The following is an 18711-nucleotide window of genomic DNA, read 5'->3' as shown; positions in this document are numbered from 1 at the left end:
CTTTTTCCCGAGGTACACCCCCGTCTATTTGACGCCACGTCCATGCAGCGTTGGAAAGATGCTACGTGGGCATCGAGCCTTGCGCGACTGACAAAGTAAAAACACGATTGTCGATACGGTACCTAGAATACGGTAATAGGGCTATCAATTTGTATTCCGAACATTTCATTCGAATTTACAGGAATGAGATAACTGATAACAACCAGCTTTTGTAAAGCACAGAACTTGCTATCTCCACAACGCTTAAAATTGTCTAAATCAGTTGAAAATTTCCGGAGAAATAATTACATCTATGTATTTCTATCCTTATCCATAGATGCTATATCTGAAGCCATTCACCGTTGTAAATTACCTTTATCGAGAGTCACCACGTCAGAATGCAAGTCAATGTACGGAAGGGGAGGAAATGATGATGTAATCATTCGCCCACTGCAAGCCGAATATACCTCTGCACTTGCCACGAGATCATACGGAATTTATTGGAATTTTTGGGTTAGGTTCGACAGGCAGAGGTTCGTCTTGGTTAACGACCTGCCAATGCAATGTTATAGATAGAAGAAATCAACTGATTGAATTTCTAATTGGACGTAGGAAACTAGTTTTTTTAGTTCATTTCCAATTCTAGCAGCTACTGCTAGAATAGCCAAGTTGAAGGTATAGGGATAGAAATGGAAACGGTATGGAAGTCCATTTCCAGTTCTAGAAAAAAAACACGAACCCACGACCTCCTGCGCATGAGGCAGAAGCAGTAGCCATATGACTACCAAGCCCGTTTACACCACTCAGCCGATATTTCAGCTAACGATCTTTAACCGAGATTTGCATAGCCGAGAACGGTGGAAAATTTTAAGTGTGCATATCATCCACAATCCAGACTGAGAACTGAGCGATTTGTCGATTTCTTAAAGCGTGGAATGAAGAAGTTGAGTAAGGGAGGAAGGCCATCGATTTTCGAAGATCTTCTAACTTTCCTCTTTTCGTGTACCGATCGACGCCCAGAAAGATCATACCCCAGATGATGTCTCCAGCAGAAGTATTTATTTCTTGGCAACCCAGTAAGAACCGAGGAAAGAACAAGAACGAGTCAGTATGACCCGAGGTAATGAGTGGAATAAAATGTCATCAAAAATCGTCCTCTTCAGAGAGAACATATAGCGCGCACTCAAGAATAGACCAAACCTGTAAATAACATACAAACAAGGCATTTTTCATATTTGCAAAGTTTATACTAAGTTTAACTTTGAAAAGTAATTTATTTAAGATTAAAAATGTGTACAGAGAAGATACGGAGGTTATACTAATCAAGTTTGAACTGCACAAACGAATCTAGGGCCAACCAGAAGAAACGCTGTTAGCATAGATTCGTTTTAGAATGTAGTGTTCGTAACATAGAAGAAGAAAAGTTTTTATAAGAGGCTATAAGCTACATAGAAAGATTGTCGCTTCGGTTCCTTTTGTTCTGCTGTCCGAAACATGTTGGGTACAGAACTGTTAAATCGTATGACTTTTTTTTCATCCAGCAGCAAAAGATGTTCCGGACAGCGGCAATATTTCTCAGTAGTTTATAACCTCTTTTGTTCTTATATGTAGATGGTTACATTTATGAGGTATGAATTAAGAGTGTAAGCATTTCGTAGTTCAACTCAAACAGCTACCCAAGTCATGTGGACGATTTTCGTCTTTCAAGTGAGTTTTCATATGTGACTTCAAATCATACCTGAAAATAAATAAATAATTAATACTTTTCTCCGCACAAACATATCAATCTATATTATTACTCTCTTCTAAATAATCGATTGCAAACTTCACAACTAAACGTTTTCGGTTGGTGTATTCGCATATGCCGGTTGAGCTGAGGTATGGATGGAAAATTCTTGTTACACGGCCGACATTCCAGTGATTGATGTTCGCCATCTTTTGGTTGGTGAATTTTCAAGACATGTATGTCCAGAAGTTTTCTAAATAAATAAAGTTTCTCATGTCAATTTTCTAAGAAAATAGGCTAAACATCTTACTGCGTTGGGAACGCTCCTTTGCACATAGTGCAATCAAATTTTCTCTGGTGGGCAAGTTTGAAATGATGCCATAGACCTCTCATAGTTTGATACATCTTATGACACTTTACGCATTCCAGCCTTTTCTTCTCATCCGTTCCAGTAGATGCGAACTCATCATTGTATATATGGTTCGACGATTCGCCTTCTGTTTGTTGCTCGTCCTCAATACCATTATCACAGATCTTGCCAGTTTTATTTCGACGTAACTCGTTTAAAAGAAGATACTCCTCTTTTGTTTCACCACGAGTAATGTGATGCTTGATATGAAATGCCAGTGCGCTCCTATAATTTTAATAAAGAACATTACCAAATAGAAAAACTATGCACACAGACAGGAGAAAGCATTAACGACATATGTTTTCGGAGAACGATCAAAAGCAAACTCGAACAAACAATTGTCGAGTACTGTCTATTCGTCTGGACATGCATTTTTGTTTTCTTACTGTTTTTGAAATCTTAGCCCACATATGTGGCACTCGTGGTTTTTTGGTCCGTGCACTTGTGTATAGTGCACTCGTTTCGATTCTCTGTTCCGGAATCCCCTCTGACAGATATCGCATTTGTATGGTCGAGCGATATTCCCGTCTGTTGTCAATTTCGCTTCATGCGTGATCATATGGGTTTGGAGTTTCCAGCTTTTTCGAGGAAGGCACATTATTTTATAGATTCAAATTTAAAACAATTACTTGTTTACTTACCGCCATGCAAAAGGCTTTTCGCAAACTGTACATACTAATTTTTTTGCTCTGTGAGTCCTTTTGTGGCAAGATAGTTTCTTTTTTGTTGAAAACGTTTTATGGCATACATCACACTGGTGTTGATTTTTCATATCACAAGCCGTTTGCCTCTCGTTAGGATCAATTTTCTCCATTGCAGGATTGTTCTCCACAACAAGATCATCGTCTTCACGAGGTTCAATTTTTATTGCTTCTGCCTCAATTATGTCTTCCATGTCGTCGTTGTCGAATGTTTCCCCACTATTGGCAGAAGCTTCGTGAAGTATCGTGTACTCATTTTTTATAGAACATGGTTCTGATTTAGTTTCTTGGAGCGCCGTTTGTGACTCTATTATTCCAAATGTAACATTCTTTTGTTTAGTCATAGATTGTAATACGCCTTGTACTTCCAGGCATCGCAATCGAAAATGGTTAAATTCCATCAACCGTAATCGACAAATAGAACAGATAGTTTGACTGAAGTTGTCTTCGACAGATATCTGAAAAATCAGATTATTTATTATTAAATTTATGATATTGATTCATAATTTCAGTAGTTCTCACCGTAATTGAGAGAAAATTCGATATCCATTGGCTAAGCTCGTCTTGCTCGAAAACATCTTCTAAAGATTCTTCACTCAGGCATAGTCGACACATTCCGAAGCCACATTTGTAACCATTGAATTCTGTTTTAATCGTACTCGATGACATTGTTTAAATTTTGAATTAGTTCATAAACAATAAATTATGGATACAATTTTATACATGGTCTGTTACTAAATTGCAACTATTTCAACTCGCAGTTTCTCACTGTTGTTTGTTTCTATTTTATTTGTGTCAACGCGAGGGGCTCGCTCACAAATCACGTAAAGTTAAATTTGGCGTTTTTGGATACCCACACACAAAAAAAAATCGTTGGTAAAATTGAGTAAATCAGTTCGCGGTTTTCAGTAGAAAGTATTTATGCAACGATTTGACAGGACAAGTGAACTGAACAACACAGTTGAATTTAATTGACTTGCCAAAGGTTGAACATTTTAAATTTATTTTCATTCATCGAATATATTTAGACGTTCAATTCGAGCGACTTCTTCAATTCACTTGGCCTGTATAAACTTAGCATTATTGGAGGTCTAGTAACATGTAGCTTAACTTTAAGGTAGATACAACTCGTTGTTTTTAAATAGGTAATCGTATATGGTGATTATTAAACTTCTATTTCTCTTTAGACCTCGACGAAGTCATCATTCCAAGCATAACAAATATGACACAACACGCAGGTGGTTCAGTTGTATAAAAATGTAATAGAGGAAATTCTTGAAATATTATTCAATAAAAATTAAATGGAATTATCATACACGGTTTTTTATGTCATTTGATAAAATGAATTTAAATTAGAATATTTATTGAGAAAATTCGATTGCCAGAATAGTAATAACTTTTGCTTCCAAAGCTTTTACTGTTGCAAATCAAGAATGATACTTTTTGATTTCAATACAATGCCATCTTGAATATGCAATGCAGAGAACTTTTTTTTTCTCAAGTATAAAACAAAATTGTGCCTAAAATGTGTTGCTGTTCAGACTAATATTGTAGGGTGCTGTCAATACGATACACCGCGCGGCTGTTGTAATGTTTCCAAAAGCGCATTTGCACAAGATTCCACGCGGCGTTTCACATTGGAAAGGAACAACCGCACCTTGGGAAACGCCGCAACGTTATCTTCCCATAAGAATCGAGTATACGGGTAGAGAAAAGCGCGGCGCGTCGTTTCCTGAGGGGAGCACCGCGTGTACTTTTGGGCAAATGCGTTAATATGTGAAATGCAAAGTGACTGAAAGTGTTTTGCACTCGAGTTTCACATATTTGACTGCAGTAGGGCAAATCAAAATACAAAACACTTTATAGTAGTGTGTATATTTGTTTGAGTGTAGTGACGCCCGGACTACACGCCAACGTGGATCTACTCAGAATTATGTCAAAGTGACCCAGATTAGGAAAAACACTGCAGTGCAGTGGTTACTCTAATTTGGGTTCCCGAAAATCTGAAAAAAAAAACCTGTGTAACTGAAACCCAGATCTGTTGGTGTAGGATTCAGATCCTGTTTGGGCACCCTAAATTAATTTGTGCCATGTGACACCAGCAATATAATCTGTGTCTGGGAATCATTTCTATTTACATTTTTTTGCCTATCTTCAGAACATTCAGAAATGGAACGTACAAAAATCCATTCAAATATTTGTCACTTACAAGTAAGATAAAATAAACCGTAACAAGACACAGAGCTGGGAGGCAGTTTCTGGGAGGAATTATAGCGGAGCCCAAGATGAGTTTAGTCGGTATTACCTGTCACTGGTCGAGTCTGAAGGGTCAAACACAATGCTGCGTCATCGCAGACTTCAACTTCATCGCATATGGATCCGTCCATATGCGATGAGATGAATCTCTGATAACCTGCAACATGTATTCACTTATGACTCCAGTGCGGTAGCTTTAAGTAGGTGGCAACTATTGAGCACGTGTGCTGGGTCGTGCGTGAATGCATTCTTTCTTGGAGAAAAAAAAACACGCTCGCACACACAGACATTTGCTGAGCTTAGTCGATTGGTATATATAGTGTTCATTAAGCATTTCGTAGTTCAACTCACACAGCTATCCTAGACATGTGGACGATTATCGTCTTTTAAGTGAGTTTTCATATGAGACTTCACATCATACCTGAAAGTAAATAAATAATTAATACTTTTCTCATGCAAGCATATCAATCTACATTATTACTCTCTTCTAAACAATCGATTGCAAACTTTACAACTAAGCGTCTTCGGTTGGTGTATGCGCATATGTTGGTTGAGCCGAGATATGGATGAAAAATTCTTATTACACGGCAGACATTCCAGTGATTGATATTCGCCATCTTTTGGCTTATGAATTTTCAAGACATGAGCGTCCAGAAGTTTCCTAAATAAATAAAGTTTCTCATGTCAATTTTCTAAAAAAGTTAGGTTGAACATCTTACTTCGTTGCGAACGCTCCCTTGCACATGGAGCAATTAAATTTTCTCTGGTGGGCAAGTTTGAAGTGATGCCATAGACCTCTCATAGTTTGACACATCTTGTGACACTTTACGCATTCCAGCCTTTTCGTTTCACCCGTTCGAGTGGATGCGACCTCATCATGGTGAATATGTTTCGACGATTCTCCGTCTATTTGTTGCTCGCCCTCAATACCATTATTACAGATCTCGCTAGTTTTTTTTCGACGTAACTCTTTTACAAGAAGATACTCCTCTTTGGTTTCACTACGAGCAATGTGATGCTTCATATGAATTGCCATTGCGCTCCTAGAATTTGAATAATGAACATTAGCAGACAATAGATAAACTATTCACAATTGCACACACCCAAGAGAAAGCATTAACGACATATGTTATCGGATCAAAGAACAAGATAGTGGCAGCAAACAAAAGCAAACTCGAACAACAATGGTCGAGTACTGTCTTTGTCTGGACTAGGCATTTTTGCTTTCTTACCGTTTTTGAAATCTAAGTCCACATATGTGGCACTCGTGGTTTTTTGGTCCGTGCACTTCTGTGTAGTGCACTCGTATCGATTCTCTGTTCCGGAACCCTCTCTGACAGATATCGCACGTGTATGGTCGAGCGATATTCCCGTCTGTTGTCAATTTCGCCTCATGCGTGATCATATGGGTTTGGAGTTTCCAGCTTTTTCGAGGAAGGCACATTATTTTATAAATTCAAATTAAAAACAATCGCTTTTTTACTTACCGTAATGCAAAAGGCTTTTCGCAAACTGTACATACAAATTCTTTTGCTTTGTGAATCCTTCTGTGGCAAGAAAGTTTCTTTTTATTTGAAAACATTTTAAGGCATACATCACACTGATGTTTCATATCACAAGCCGTTTGCCTTTCGTCTGGATCAATTTTCTCCATTGCACTTGCAGGATTGTTATCCGCAACAAGATCATCGTCTTCACGAGGTTCAATTTTTATTGCTTCTGCCTCAATTATGTCTTCCATATCGTCGTTGTCACTATTGGCAGATGCTTTGTGAAGTATCGTGTACCCATTTTTCATGGAACATGGTTCTGATTTAGCTTCTTGGAGCGCCGTTTGCGCCTCTGTTTTTCCAAATGTAACATTCTCTGGTTTAATCATAGATTGTAATACTCCTTGCACTTCCAGGCATCGCAATCGAAACTGGTTAAATTCCATCAACCGCATTCGACAAATAGAGCAGATAGTTTGACTGAAGTGGTCTTCGACAGATATCTGAAAAATCGAATTGAATCTCATTAAATTTATGATATTGATTCTTAATTTCAATAGTTCTCACCGTAATTGAGAGAAAATTCGATATCCATTGATTAAGTTCATCTTGCTCGAAAACATCTTCTAAAGACTCTTCACTCAGGCAAAGTCGACACATTCCGAAGCCACATTTGTAACCATTGAATTCTGTTTTGATCGTACACGACATTGTTTAAATTTTTAATTAGTTAATTCACAATAAACTATGGAAACTATTTTCTACATGGCCTGTTGATAAATTGCAACCATTTTCAACTCGCAGTTGAACACACTGTTGTTTGTTTTTATTTTATTTGTGTCAATGCGAGGCCCGAGGGGTCGCTCACAAATCACATAACGTTAAATTTGGCGATAGACCAACGCAAAATGAACTCCCCTAAGAAATTATGACCAAGGTGTATACAAAAAGGTGTAGCAGTCTGCAGTATGCCAATTTCATTATTCAGCCATCTTGGATTTTTATACTCAGTACAATTTTTATAACAGACGTGACGTTTCACTCCGCCCGCCCACTGTGGGTGGCATCGTTTACATTATTTTTCCGACTACTACAGGCTTAGAGGACTTTGGCCCACACCTTTACTGAAGCACATCGCCTGATATAAGAACCCTGATTATGACGTTTGAGCGGGTCATAAATGAACGCGCAAAATAAACTTTTGTTAGAGTGCTCAAGGGTCAAAATCCATTACGTGAGTGAATGCTGGTGAGGTGCTCTGTACGCCCTGGGGGAGGCCTGCGACGATGTTGTGCGCATTGGACCTCGCTGCGCTGATTGAGACCCGGAATGTCCTTGCCGACAGACAATTGTTGATGATTTTCACCAGGTCTTCTTCTTATTGGCATTACATGGGACAGAGCCGCCTCGCAGCTTAGGGGCCGTCCACAAAGTACGTCACGCTTCTAGGGGGGAGGGGGGGTTCTGAGCAGCGTGACGATCCATACAAAAATTTTAGGGGTTTGTTACAAAAAACGTGACGAAGGGGGGAGGGGGGGTTGAAAATCGCCATTTTTTGCGTGACGTACTTTATGGATCTTCCCTTAGTGTTCATTAAGCACTTCCACAGTTATTAACTGCGAGGTTTCTAAGCCAGGTTACCATTTTTGCATTCGTATATCATGGGGCTAACACGATGATACTTTTATGCCCAGGGAAGTCGAGACAATTTCCAATCCGAAAATTGCCTAGACCGGCACCGGGAATCGAACCCAGCCACCCTCAGCATGGTCTTGCTTTGTAGCCGCGCGTCTTACCGCACGGCTAAGGAGGGTCCACTTTTACCAGGTATCTGTGAAGATTGTAGAGTTGTAATTTGCACACCAGGCTATCGTGCCATACATTCTCAACATCGAGTAAGGTCATGGCGGAAGTTTTAGAGACAGACTTGTTTCGTCTGAGGACGTTGCTAACTGGGGTCAGTTGGTGTACGGTTTACCGACTGCGTTGGAAACCAATCAGTACCTCGGGCAAGATGTTGTGGTGTTCGGCATACTCAAATAACCGACTGTAAATCGGCTTTTCAAACAGCTTCGATAACCCTGAGAGAAGGCTGATGGAGCGACAACTTTTCGGAAAGACTGATTAAAGATCAGCGAAAGGTGCTCGAAGAACGGAGTACTCATATGTTTGAGCTCGAGATTCAGGATGTTGTTGTAGAGAGGGAACTTCAGTATTGTTATTCTTTGTGAGGGGGTTCCCTGGTTCTGCCCAACAGGTTATGGGCCCAGCACGGTTCTGGATCTATATCTTAGTGGGGTGGATTGACCGTCAACGTTACAGCAGTGGGATCATGGATCGGCCGCATAAGTCGCGTGGTGCAGCGGGATCATGGATCGGCCACGTTAGTCATGGGTAGCGCCAGACGGAATTCATCACGTTCGGTAGGATGCTGCCTGGTCAGCAGGAGTGCAGGGGGAGTTACGGGTCGAAACAGGAGCTGGTCGGTAGAGCATCGAGAGGCGTCGTACAAGCATCGGAGTCGGGCCACTTGTACGGGCGCATGTGGTAGTTGGCGTACAAAATTCGGAGTGAGGGTCATTTGTAACGGATTGTGCAGGTTTCAATGAGCAGTGGAATCACGCGTATCTGGGAAAGATTCGGTAACGAGAAATAAAGGCACTCGCGAACTACTGAGCGTTAGACAAAAAAGGTATTTATTTATCTGATTGAAAAAAGTACAGTATTAGCACACACGTCTCGACGGTATGACGTTCGTTTTGGTTTTTGAATATCTCTACACCCACCGCGTGGGTTGGCTGACAGCAGTGGAGAATACACAGGGGTGTACTGAGGCGAAGCTAGGGGCATTGCATCTCCACACTCCTCCTCAATGAACATCAGCTTCGGGTTCACTGATGCAAGCCAAGAGCTTCACAGAATCTCGCGTGTTTGGTCGGCCCTAACGGCTTGGTCATCACGTCCGCAGTCATGTTCTCAGTCGGGCAGTAAACGAGTTCGACGACCTTGTTGGAACACAGCTGTTGTACGAACTTCTGCCTGGTGTCAATGTGTTTTGATTTCCGGCTCGCCCTTTCACACTTCACGAAAGATAAACAGCCCTGATTGTCCTCTCGAATCACTGTAGGCTGTACTTGTGGTTTTCCGAGGTCGCTGAGTAGTTTCCTGATCCATACAGCCTCCTGGCAGGCCTCGCTCAAGGCCACATACTCGGCCTTCATGGACGACAGCGTTACACTCCCTTGCTTCCAGCTGGCCCATGAAAGCACTGAACCGCCGAAGAAAATACCATTCCCGACGTTGATTGCCGGTCGTTTGGGTCTCCGGCCCAGCCGGCGTCCGAATATCCGTTTAGCTTCTGATCTGGATCGTCACCAATCACTAGGAAATGGTCGCTAGTCTGCTTCAAATAGCGTAGAGCTCGTTTTGCGGCAGTCCAGTCACGTTGCGTCGGGCCACAAAACTTCCTACCGAGGATCGCAGCAGCGTTAGCTATGTCGGGGCGAGCGACCACTGCCAGATACAAAGACTTCCTACTAGACTCCGAAACTTAGTTGCATCTTCCAGATCTTCACTGACCTCCATGTCCTTCAGGTAGCCCAAATCCATAGGCGACTTTGCTCGCTTTGGCTTCTCCCATTCCATGTGTATTGACAAGCTTTTCGATGTACTGGTGGAGACGGATCTTGAAAATGCCTTCCTTCCGTTGTATTTCCAGTTCTAGAAAGTGACACACAGGTCCTAGGGACGTCAGATCGAACTCCGCCTTCAAATTGTTGAATATGTTCTGAATGTCATCGGACGCTGACGCAAGCAACAGGTCATCTACGTAAACTATCAGATAAGCCTCGCAGTCTCCTTCTCGTACGTAAAGGCAGGGATCAGCTACAGATGCCTTGAAACCAAGCTTGGAGAGCACTTCATTGAGCCGCTGGTTCCAGCACCTCGCAGATTGTCGAAGGCCATAGATGCTTCGTTTCAGTTTACAGACCAGTTTCTCTTGTCTTTCTTCTCGAATCCCGGAGGTTGTTTCATAAAATCTCCTCTTCGAGTGACCCGTGGAGATAAGCGGCTTTCACATCAAAGTGGTGAACGTGGAATTTTCTGTTCACCGCAACAGTCAGGAATGCACGCAACGATACGTGACTAGTCACAGGTACGTACACGTCTTTGAAATCGATTCCCTCTCGTTGGGTATAGCCTTGAGCAACGACTCTGGCTTTGCGTTTCACCAGTTCACCTTTCTCGTTTCCTTCCTCTGAAGACCCACTTGGATCAACAATTTTCTGTTTTTCGGAAGGCACACCAACTCCCAGGTTCCATTCCGCCTGTGGGCGCTAGGTTCCTCAACCATAGCACTACGCCACTCCTTATCCTTCATAGCCTCTCGATAATCACCAGGCTCTTCGAAAGCACAGGACGTCTTTTCAACAACACTTTCCAGTACGTAGTCGCCGAGCCGCCGCGGAACCACACCACGAGTAGAACAGGTGGACCGCCGTCACGACTTTGCTGTTCTTCACCTTCGGACTCTGCATCTTCGTATTGCTCGTCACAGCCAGAACCGTCACTCGATGGATCACGATCTTCTGAAGTTTCGTTCTTCGGACAATCGACTTCTTGCTCCTCCTGCTTCAGGGTACTCTGTCCCTTCAGTGCCTTCTCCACCTCCACCTGACATTGGAATTTCCACGAAGGATGAACCGTTGCCCAACTCCAAGAACCGAGCATCTCTGCTGACTATAACCGAGTCCGTATCACGATCTAAGAACCGGTACCCTTTATGCTCCATGGAGTACCCAACGAAGACCAGCTTACGTGCTTTGCTATCCATTTTGGTACGCTTCACTGCAGGAACATGCACGTACGCCTCGCTGCCGAACACTCGCAAATGTGACAAGTCGGGCTTCCGCCCTCACCATAGTTCGTACGGTGTTTTTCCTATCGATCTGGACAACAGGCGATTCTGAAGGTATGTAGCCGTAAGCACAGCCTCTCCCCAGTAGCGTTTCTCCAAACCGGCGTCGATCAGCATACAGGTGGCCATCACGGTGATGCTCCTGTTCTTCCGCTCAGCTACGCCATTTTGCTGAGGCGAATACGGAGTTGTGAACTGCGGCTTAATACCTTCCCTCACGGTAGAACTTTCGCAGCTCGTTGTTATCGAACTCTCCTCCTCCATCCGAGCGGATTACTGCAGGTTTGCGTCCAAATATGTTCTCCGTCCATCGTACATAATCCTTCAAATTCGCTGCTGCTTCGGATTTGTGCTTAAGTAGGTACGTCACGGTGAAGCGACTGTAGTCGTCGATAACTTGCATCACGTAACGATTGCCGCTCGGTGTGGCATTTTTCGTGGGACCACAGAGATCCGTATGCACAATGTCCAAAACCTGCCGGGATTTCCTGTCGATGACATCCGGGAACGGCGCCCTTGCCGACTTCCCCTCTAAACAAATTTTGCAAATGATTTTCATCCTACAGTTGCTTACCTTTATTTCGTTGAACAAACCTTCCTTCAGCATCCACTCGGTGGCTGTCCAGTCGCGGTGGCCTAGGCGCCTGTGCCACTGGTGTTGGCAATTCTCTCGATGCTGGCTCTCCGTCGCCTTCATAGCTGCACCTGCGATTCGCAGATAATACAATCCACCACTGCGAACGCCTGCCGCCACTGTATCGCTTGTTGCGTGGACGATCTTGCAATCTTCCTTCCCGAAACACACACTCATGTTCTTTTGTGTTAGCCTGCCGACCCACAAGAGACTAGCTGCAAGACCAGTACGAATTTTACGTCGTTCATCTCAATTTGTACCACGTTATCGTCATCATCGTAACCGTAAAGCACTCCGCGACCTTCACCGGAAATTCGCGTTTTCTTTCCGTCGGCCATCGTGATCCAACCGCCCGTGAACTCATTTCAGTTCCGAGAAAAACGCCCTGTCACTCGTCATATGGGCACTTGCCCCACTGTCGATAAGCCACGAATGAGAGTCACCATCGACCACGAACGCGACGTGTTTTACTTCACTGCGAGCCGTTTTGGCTTATCCGGCTTCTTCTCTTCTTTGCTTCACGCAAGGCTTCACGTCACTCTCTTCGTTCTTCACGGAGTCCTTATACTTCCTGCAGTTACGCCGGAGATGACCGGGCACTTACAGAAATGACATTTGCGCGTTTCTTTCTTCATTTCAGAGCGCATTGCCCGTTCCGGCTTTGAGCCTCTTGCACCCGCATCGCGTTCCAGACAACGATTATATTTCCAGTTTTGCTTTCACTACCTCCAAGCGTAATATCATCATCTGGCCTACTGTCAGAGCGGACACCAAACTGTCAAACGAACGCGGGAGGCTCCGCAAAAGCATACACACTTTCGTGTCCATATCGAAGGACATTCCGCGGCCTCCAACCAATCCAAACAAATCGTCCACTTCAAACAAGTGGTGCTCCAAATTCCCGCCTTCCGATAAATCAAATGCGCACAATTTCTTAAAAAGCGAGACGCGGACCGAACGCGACGTTTTCTCGTGGTAACTACGAAGAGCCGAAAAAGTATCGCGAGCATTTGTGCACTTTTTAATCAACGGTAGCTGGCTATCCTCCAGCAGCAGCACAATCGTTGCCCTCGCCTTCCGATCGTTTATTTCCCACTCGTCATCGCGATCGTCTTCATCTGACAAATCTTCGGATACAATGCTCCACAAATTCTCGCAGCACAACAACATTTCGAGGCGTATTTTCCATGTTTGCCAATTCGTTCCGGAGAGCTTCGGAACGGCAAACCTCGCGTCTGACATTTCGACACTAGCAAATTCGCGGCGCACACGGTACACAAAAAAACTGGTTTTGTTTACTTGGAAAAGCACTCTTGCGTTTGTCGGTTAAAGTCACGGCGCGAAACACTATTCGTCTCTTTTTGACCTCAATGGCTTGGAAACACTGACGAAGAATAACAACAAATTTTCTTCAAGCGACAGTTGCTCGGCAACGCAATTCTTCTTTCTGTTCTTCTTCTCCTCCTGGAGAAGGGATCACTAAAGCTATCAGTACACTGTTTGTCATAATGACAGATATTTGTCAAGTTAGCCTGATATCCATGTCGATTTCTACACTCAGGAAAATCGACACATACTTTATGGCAAAAATCCATGTATTTTGAAATATACATATCATGCGTCGGCACATACTTAATTTGCATACAAATTCACACATGGATACTATAACCCACATGGATAGTATGTGTGAACACTCATGCAATGCATGTGTGCGCATGGAATATATGTGTCGGAAGTATGGAATCCATTTCGCTACCCCCATTGCAAAAATCCATGTGTGAACTCATGAATATAATGCGAAGTTTTTTGTAAGTGATAATCGGTTTGATAGATGTCCAGATCAACTTGACAAATATTTGGCATTATGACAAACAGTGGACTGCGGGCTTAACACTACTACTTTGCTTTGCCTTCTTCGCCCTCTCCCGGGGCGGAACACCACGGAACTTTCCGTTTGAGCAAAAGACCACTCGCGAACCGATTCACTTCCGCAGCTGCCACTGGGCCAATAACCTGACGGATTGTGCAGGTTCCTATGAGCAGTGGAATCACGCGTATCTGGGAAAATTCGGTAACAAGAAATAAAGGCACTCGCGAACTACTGAGCGTTAGACAAAAAAGGTATTTATTTATCCGATTGGAAAAAGTACAGTATTAGCACACACGTCTCGACGGTATGACGTTCGTTTTGGTTTTTGAATATCTCTACACCCACCGCGTGGGTTGGCTGACAGCAGTGGAGAGTACACAGGGGTGTACTGAGGCGAAGCTAGGGGCATTGCATCTCCACAATTTGTACGGGCAACGGATTTAGCGACCTGGTTCTGCCCAACAGTATGCAGCTGAGATTGCTGCTTCTTACGTTTTTTCGGCGGATTGCCGGCATCGTTGATTGGCAACGACGAATATACGTTGTTCTGCAAAAGCTGCTTGGAGGGGTTACCCGCGCCGCAAGCGAATAGTTATAACAGCAGCTCTCCGGATGCGTGTGGACGCCACGGAGGTTTTGACCAGAAGGCCCGAGTCATGGCTTGCTGTGCCCTGATCGACACGCTGAGGTGTTAATTTATAATCACACGCTGATGGTAACTTATTCAAACCCCACACTTTCCTTCGACCGAATCGGCCACCCATGACGGATCCGGGGGAAAATAACGTCAACACAACGAAGCGAAAAAGTAAACACATCGAACAAACGAGAAAAAACACTTGGAGCGAGCAAAAAGCACGTCCGTACGTGCTGCTCTCACGAACTGGAACCATCGAGTCCCGAAAGGATTCCCGTCGGAATCCCGAAAGGATTTCCGTCGGAATTCCAAAAGGACTCCCGTCGGAATCTCGAAAGGATTCCCGTTGGAATTCCGAAAGGATTCCCATCGGAATCCCGTCGAAATCCCGAAAGGACCCCCCTCGGAATCCCGGAAGGATTCCTGTCGAAATCCTGAAAGGATTCTCGTCGAAATCCCGAAAGGACCCTCGTCGGAATCTCGAAAGGACACCCGTCGGATTTCCGAAAAGATTCCCGTCAGGATCCCGAAAGGACCCCCATAGAAATCACGAAAAAATTCTCATCGAAATTCTCGGAATCCCGAAAGGATTCCCGTCGGAATCCCGAAAGGATTCCCGTCGGAATCCCGAAAGGATTCCCGTCGGAATCCCGAAAGGATTCCCGTCGGAATCCCGAAAGGATTCCCGTCGGAATCCCGAAAGGATTCCCGTCGGAATCGAAAGGATTCCCGTCGGAATCGAAAGGATTCCGTCGGAATCGAAAGGATTCCCGTCGGAATCCCGAAAGGATTCCCGTCGGAATCTGAAAGGATTCCCGTCGGAATCCTGAAAGGATTCCGTCGGAATCCCGAAAGGATTTCGAAAGGATTCTTGTCGGAATCCCGAAAGGATTCCCGTCGGAGTCCCGAAAGGATTCCCGTCGGAATCCCGAAAGGATTCCCGTCGGAATCTCGAAAGTATTCCCGTCGGAATCCAGAAGGATTCCCGTGGAAATCCCGAAAGGACACCCGTCGGAATCCTGAAAGGACCCCCGTCGGAATCTCGAAAAATATCTCACCGAAATTCCGAATGGATTCGCCTTGGAATCTCGAAAGGATTCACGTCGGAATCTCGAAAGGATTCCCGTCAGAATCCCGAAAGATTTCCCGTCGGAATCCCGAAACGACCCCCATCGGGATCTCAAAAGGATTCTCATCAAAATTCCGAAAGCATTCCCGTCGGAATCTCGAAAAAAATCTCATCGAAATTCTGAATTGATTCGCCTTGGAATCTCGAAAGCATTCACGTGGGAATCCAGAAAGGATTCCCGTCGGAATCCAGAAAGGATTCCCGTCGGAATCCAGAAAGGATTCCCGTTGGAATCCCGAAAGGATTCCGGTCGGAATCCCGAAAGGTTTCCCGTCGGAATCCCGTAAGAATTCCCGTCGGAATCACGAAAGGATTCTCGTCTGAATCCCGAAAGATTTCCCGTCGGAATCCCGAAACGACCCCCATCGGGATCTCAAAAGGATTCTCATCAAAATTCCGAAAGGATTCCCGTCGGAATCTCGAAAAAAATCTCATCGAAATTCCGAATGGATTCGCCTTGGAATCTAGAAAGGATTCACGTGGGAATCCAGAAAGGCTTCCCGTCGTAATCCCGAAAGGATTCCCGTCGGAATCCCGTCGGAATCCCGAAAGGATTCCCGTCGGAATCCCGAAAGGTTTCCCGTCGGAACCCGAAGGATCCCCGTCGGAATCTTTAAAAAAATCTCATCGAAATTCCGAAAGGATTCGCCTTGGAATCTCGAAAGGATTCACGTCGGAATCTCGAAAGGATTCCCGTCAGAATCCCGAAAGATTTCCAGTCGGAATCCCGAAACGACCCCCATCGGGATCTCAAAAGGATTCTCATCAAAATTCCGAAAGGATTCGCGTCGAAATCCCGAAAGGATTCCCGTCTCCAGGACTCTCGAAAGGATTCTCATCGAAATCTCAAAAGGATTCCCGTTGGAATCTCGAAGGATTCTCATCGAAATTCCGAAAGGATTCGCGTCGGAATTAGGAAAGGATTCCCGTCGGAATCCCGGAAGGATCCCCGTCGGAATTCCGAAAAAGGATACCCGTCATAATCCCCGTCTGAGTCCCGGAAGGATTCCCGTCGGTATTCCTTCGGAGTCCCGAATTCCCGTCGGAATCCGAAGGGAATCATGCTGGATTCTTGAATTCTCGTCGGAATCCCGAAAGAATTCTCATCGAAATCTCAAAAGGAATCCAGAAACGATTTCCGTCGAAATTTCCAAAGTCGCAGTCGAACAGTTATATAGAAGCAGCGCAAATTATAAACATTCCAAAATCCCATTTTCAGAAACCCTAATTCGAATGATGCAATAAACAAAATCCGTTGAAAATCCTCCCCGATTACTTACTTTTTTCCTTGAGCGCTCGCACCGTCTGCACCGGTCCGGATAGAATTTCAGGATCTTCTCTAGAAACACTATTCACTCAATTCTCGAAAGGATTCTCGTCGGAGTCCCGAAACTATGGTCCAATGCACCGAATGAACACAATGACGTTTGAGACGGGCGCTGTTTACTAAAAATGAACACTTGCATGAACTCGATGAATGAGAAAGTATTCATTCTTAGTAAACAGCGCACCGCTCAAACGTCAATGATGAACTCGGTGCATTGGACCATTTCCGTCCGAATCCAGGAAGGATTTCTGTTGAATCCCCAAAACGGTTTTATGTCGTAATGGAACGTACACACGGTCAAGCAGTTTGACCAACTTTGACTCCACCTCTCGTTTATTCAAACATCCATCTAGTTTTACCAACAGCGGCACGAAAAATCAATTTATTCGACAAACAATATCACACACGAACGACCGAAGCGCCAACTTGAGCACCAACCATCAAAAAATATATGGGGGTTTGTGCAACTTCACTACAAATGCTCAAACATGTTCGGCGTACCTTGTCTCCACCCCCCACAACTCAAAACAAAATCAAACCGTTTTAATTTTTTCCAACCGAGCCGCCAACTGTCAAATGGTTGTTCGAACAACTTCACACACGTTCAAACAAAGCAGCAACCGAAGCGTTTTCTGGGGGGCGGAGTCAATGTTCGTCAAACTGCTTGACTGGTGTGTACGTTGCATAAAACTGCACTGAAACAAAATCGCTGGCTAGGAGAGAGAGGAGAGCTGAATGAACGGAATGAACCCTCTCATCGGTCGCGGTTGAGCGAAAAATGAACGCAAAATGAACTTTTGTGCAAGTGAATACACGCCACTAGCCAGTGTCGAAGTGAGTGAATTTGAATTTGACTAGCCCCTGCCGCCCCTGACACCAAGATGAATACACCACTAGGTGTTCCAATCCAAGATGAATACACAGCTAGGTAATTCAATCTGCCCAATTTATGGACGAGAAGAAGGCGGGGGTGAAAAATTCATTTTCGGTGCAAAACATAAACAAACCGGCTGGCTCTCCCATACTAAAATCCAAGATGGCTGAACCGTGAATTTGGCAGATTGGAACACCTAGCTGTGTATTCATCTTGTTCCAATCTGCCAAATTCACGATTCAGCCATCTTGGATTTTAGTATGGGAGAGCCAGCCGGTTTGTTTTCATTTTGCACTGAAAATGAACTTTTCACCCCCGCCGTCTTCTCCTCCACAAACTTGGCAGGTTGGAGCACCTACTACTATATTCATCTTGCCTGACACTTTTTTGATATAGACTAACGCAAAATGAACTCCCCCAAGAAATTATGACGTTTGAGCGGGTCGCATAATGAACGCAAAATGAACTTTTGTTCGAGAAGACGACCCGCTCAAATGTCAAAATCCGTCGGGTGAGTGAATTCGATGAACCCCTGCATAAGTCTATAGACTTATGCAGGGGTTCATCGAATTCACTCACCCGACGGATTTTGACATTTGAGCGGGTCGTCTTCTCGAACAAAAGTTCATTTTGCGTTCATTATGCGACCCGCTCAAAAGTCATAATTTCTTGGGGAGTTCATTTGTTTATGAGTCATCGAATGAACACAATGACGTTTGAGACGGGCGCTGTTTACTAAGAATGAATACTTTTTCATTCAT

General features: G+C 44.2%; 2 protein-coding genes across 2 annotated transcripts in view; both read right to left on the bottom strand.

The window, feature by feature from the left end:
* Positions 1-7414, bottom strand: part of LOC134205964 (uncharacterized) — a 64132-nt gene extending 56718 nt beyond the window's left edge. Inside the window, exons 1-6 of the mRNA XM_062681662.1 lie at positions 7129-7414; positions 6559-7064; positions 6304-6495; positions 5791-6114; positions 5553-5732; positions 2109-2339 (exon numbers count right to left, since the gene is read on the bottom strand). Coding sequence (XP_062537646.1) covers positions 2109-2339; positions 5553-5732; positions 5791-6114; positions 6304-6495; positions 6559-7064; positions 7129-7272 — 1577 coding nt within the window. The 5' untranslated portion in view covers positions 7273-7414. The remainder of the gene's footprint in view (positions 1-2108; positions 2340-5552; positions 5733-5790; positions 6115-6303; positions 6496-6558; positions 7065-7128) is intronic.
* LOC134208113 (zinc finger protein 26-like) lies at positions 1562-3619 on the bottom strand. The gene is made up of 6 exons (XM_062684193.1): positions 3338-3619; positions 2756-3273; positions 2501-2692; positions 2016-2339; positions 1779-1958; positions 1562-1717 (listed from the first exon to the last, which is right to left on the bottom strand). The coding sequence occupies exons 1-6, from the start codon at positions 3482-3484 to the stop codon at positions 1639-1641; spliced, it is 1440 nt and encodes a 479-aa protein (XP_062540177.1). The 5' UTR covers positions 3485-3619; the 3' UTR covers positions 1562-1638.
* Positions 7415-18711: the final 11297 nt, after the last annotated feature.

The sequence above is a fragment of the Armigeres subalbatus genome, chromosome 1 (genome assembly GCF_024139115.2).
Source record: "Armigeres subalbatus isolate Guangzhou_Male chromosome 1, GZ_Asu_2, whole genome shotgun sequence".
In the NCBI taxonomy this organism is placed as follows: domain Eukaryota; kingdom Metazoa; phylum Arthropoda; class Insecta; order Diptera; family Culicidae; genus Armigeres; species Armigeres subalbatus.
This window is presented reverse-complemented; position numbering and strand designations above follow the sequence as displayed.

Coding starts and splice junctions, on each gene's coding strand:
- LOC134208113 (XM_062684193.1), bottom strand. CDS start 3,484: ATGTCATCGAGTACGATTAAAACAGAATTCAATGGTTACAAATGTGGC. Junction 1,959..2,015: donor AAAGGAGCGTTCCCAACGCA/GTAAGATGTTTA, acceptor TTATTTATTTAG/AAAACTTCTGGACATACATG. Junction 1,718..1,778: donor AATCGATTATTTAGAAGAGA/GTAATAATATAG, acceptor ATTTATTTTCAG/GTATGATTTGAAGTCACATA.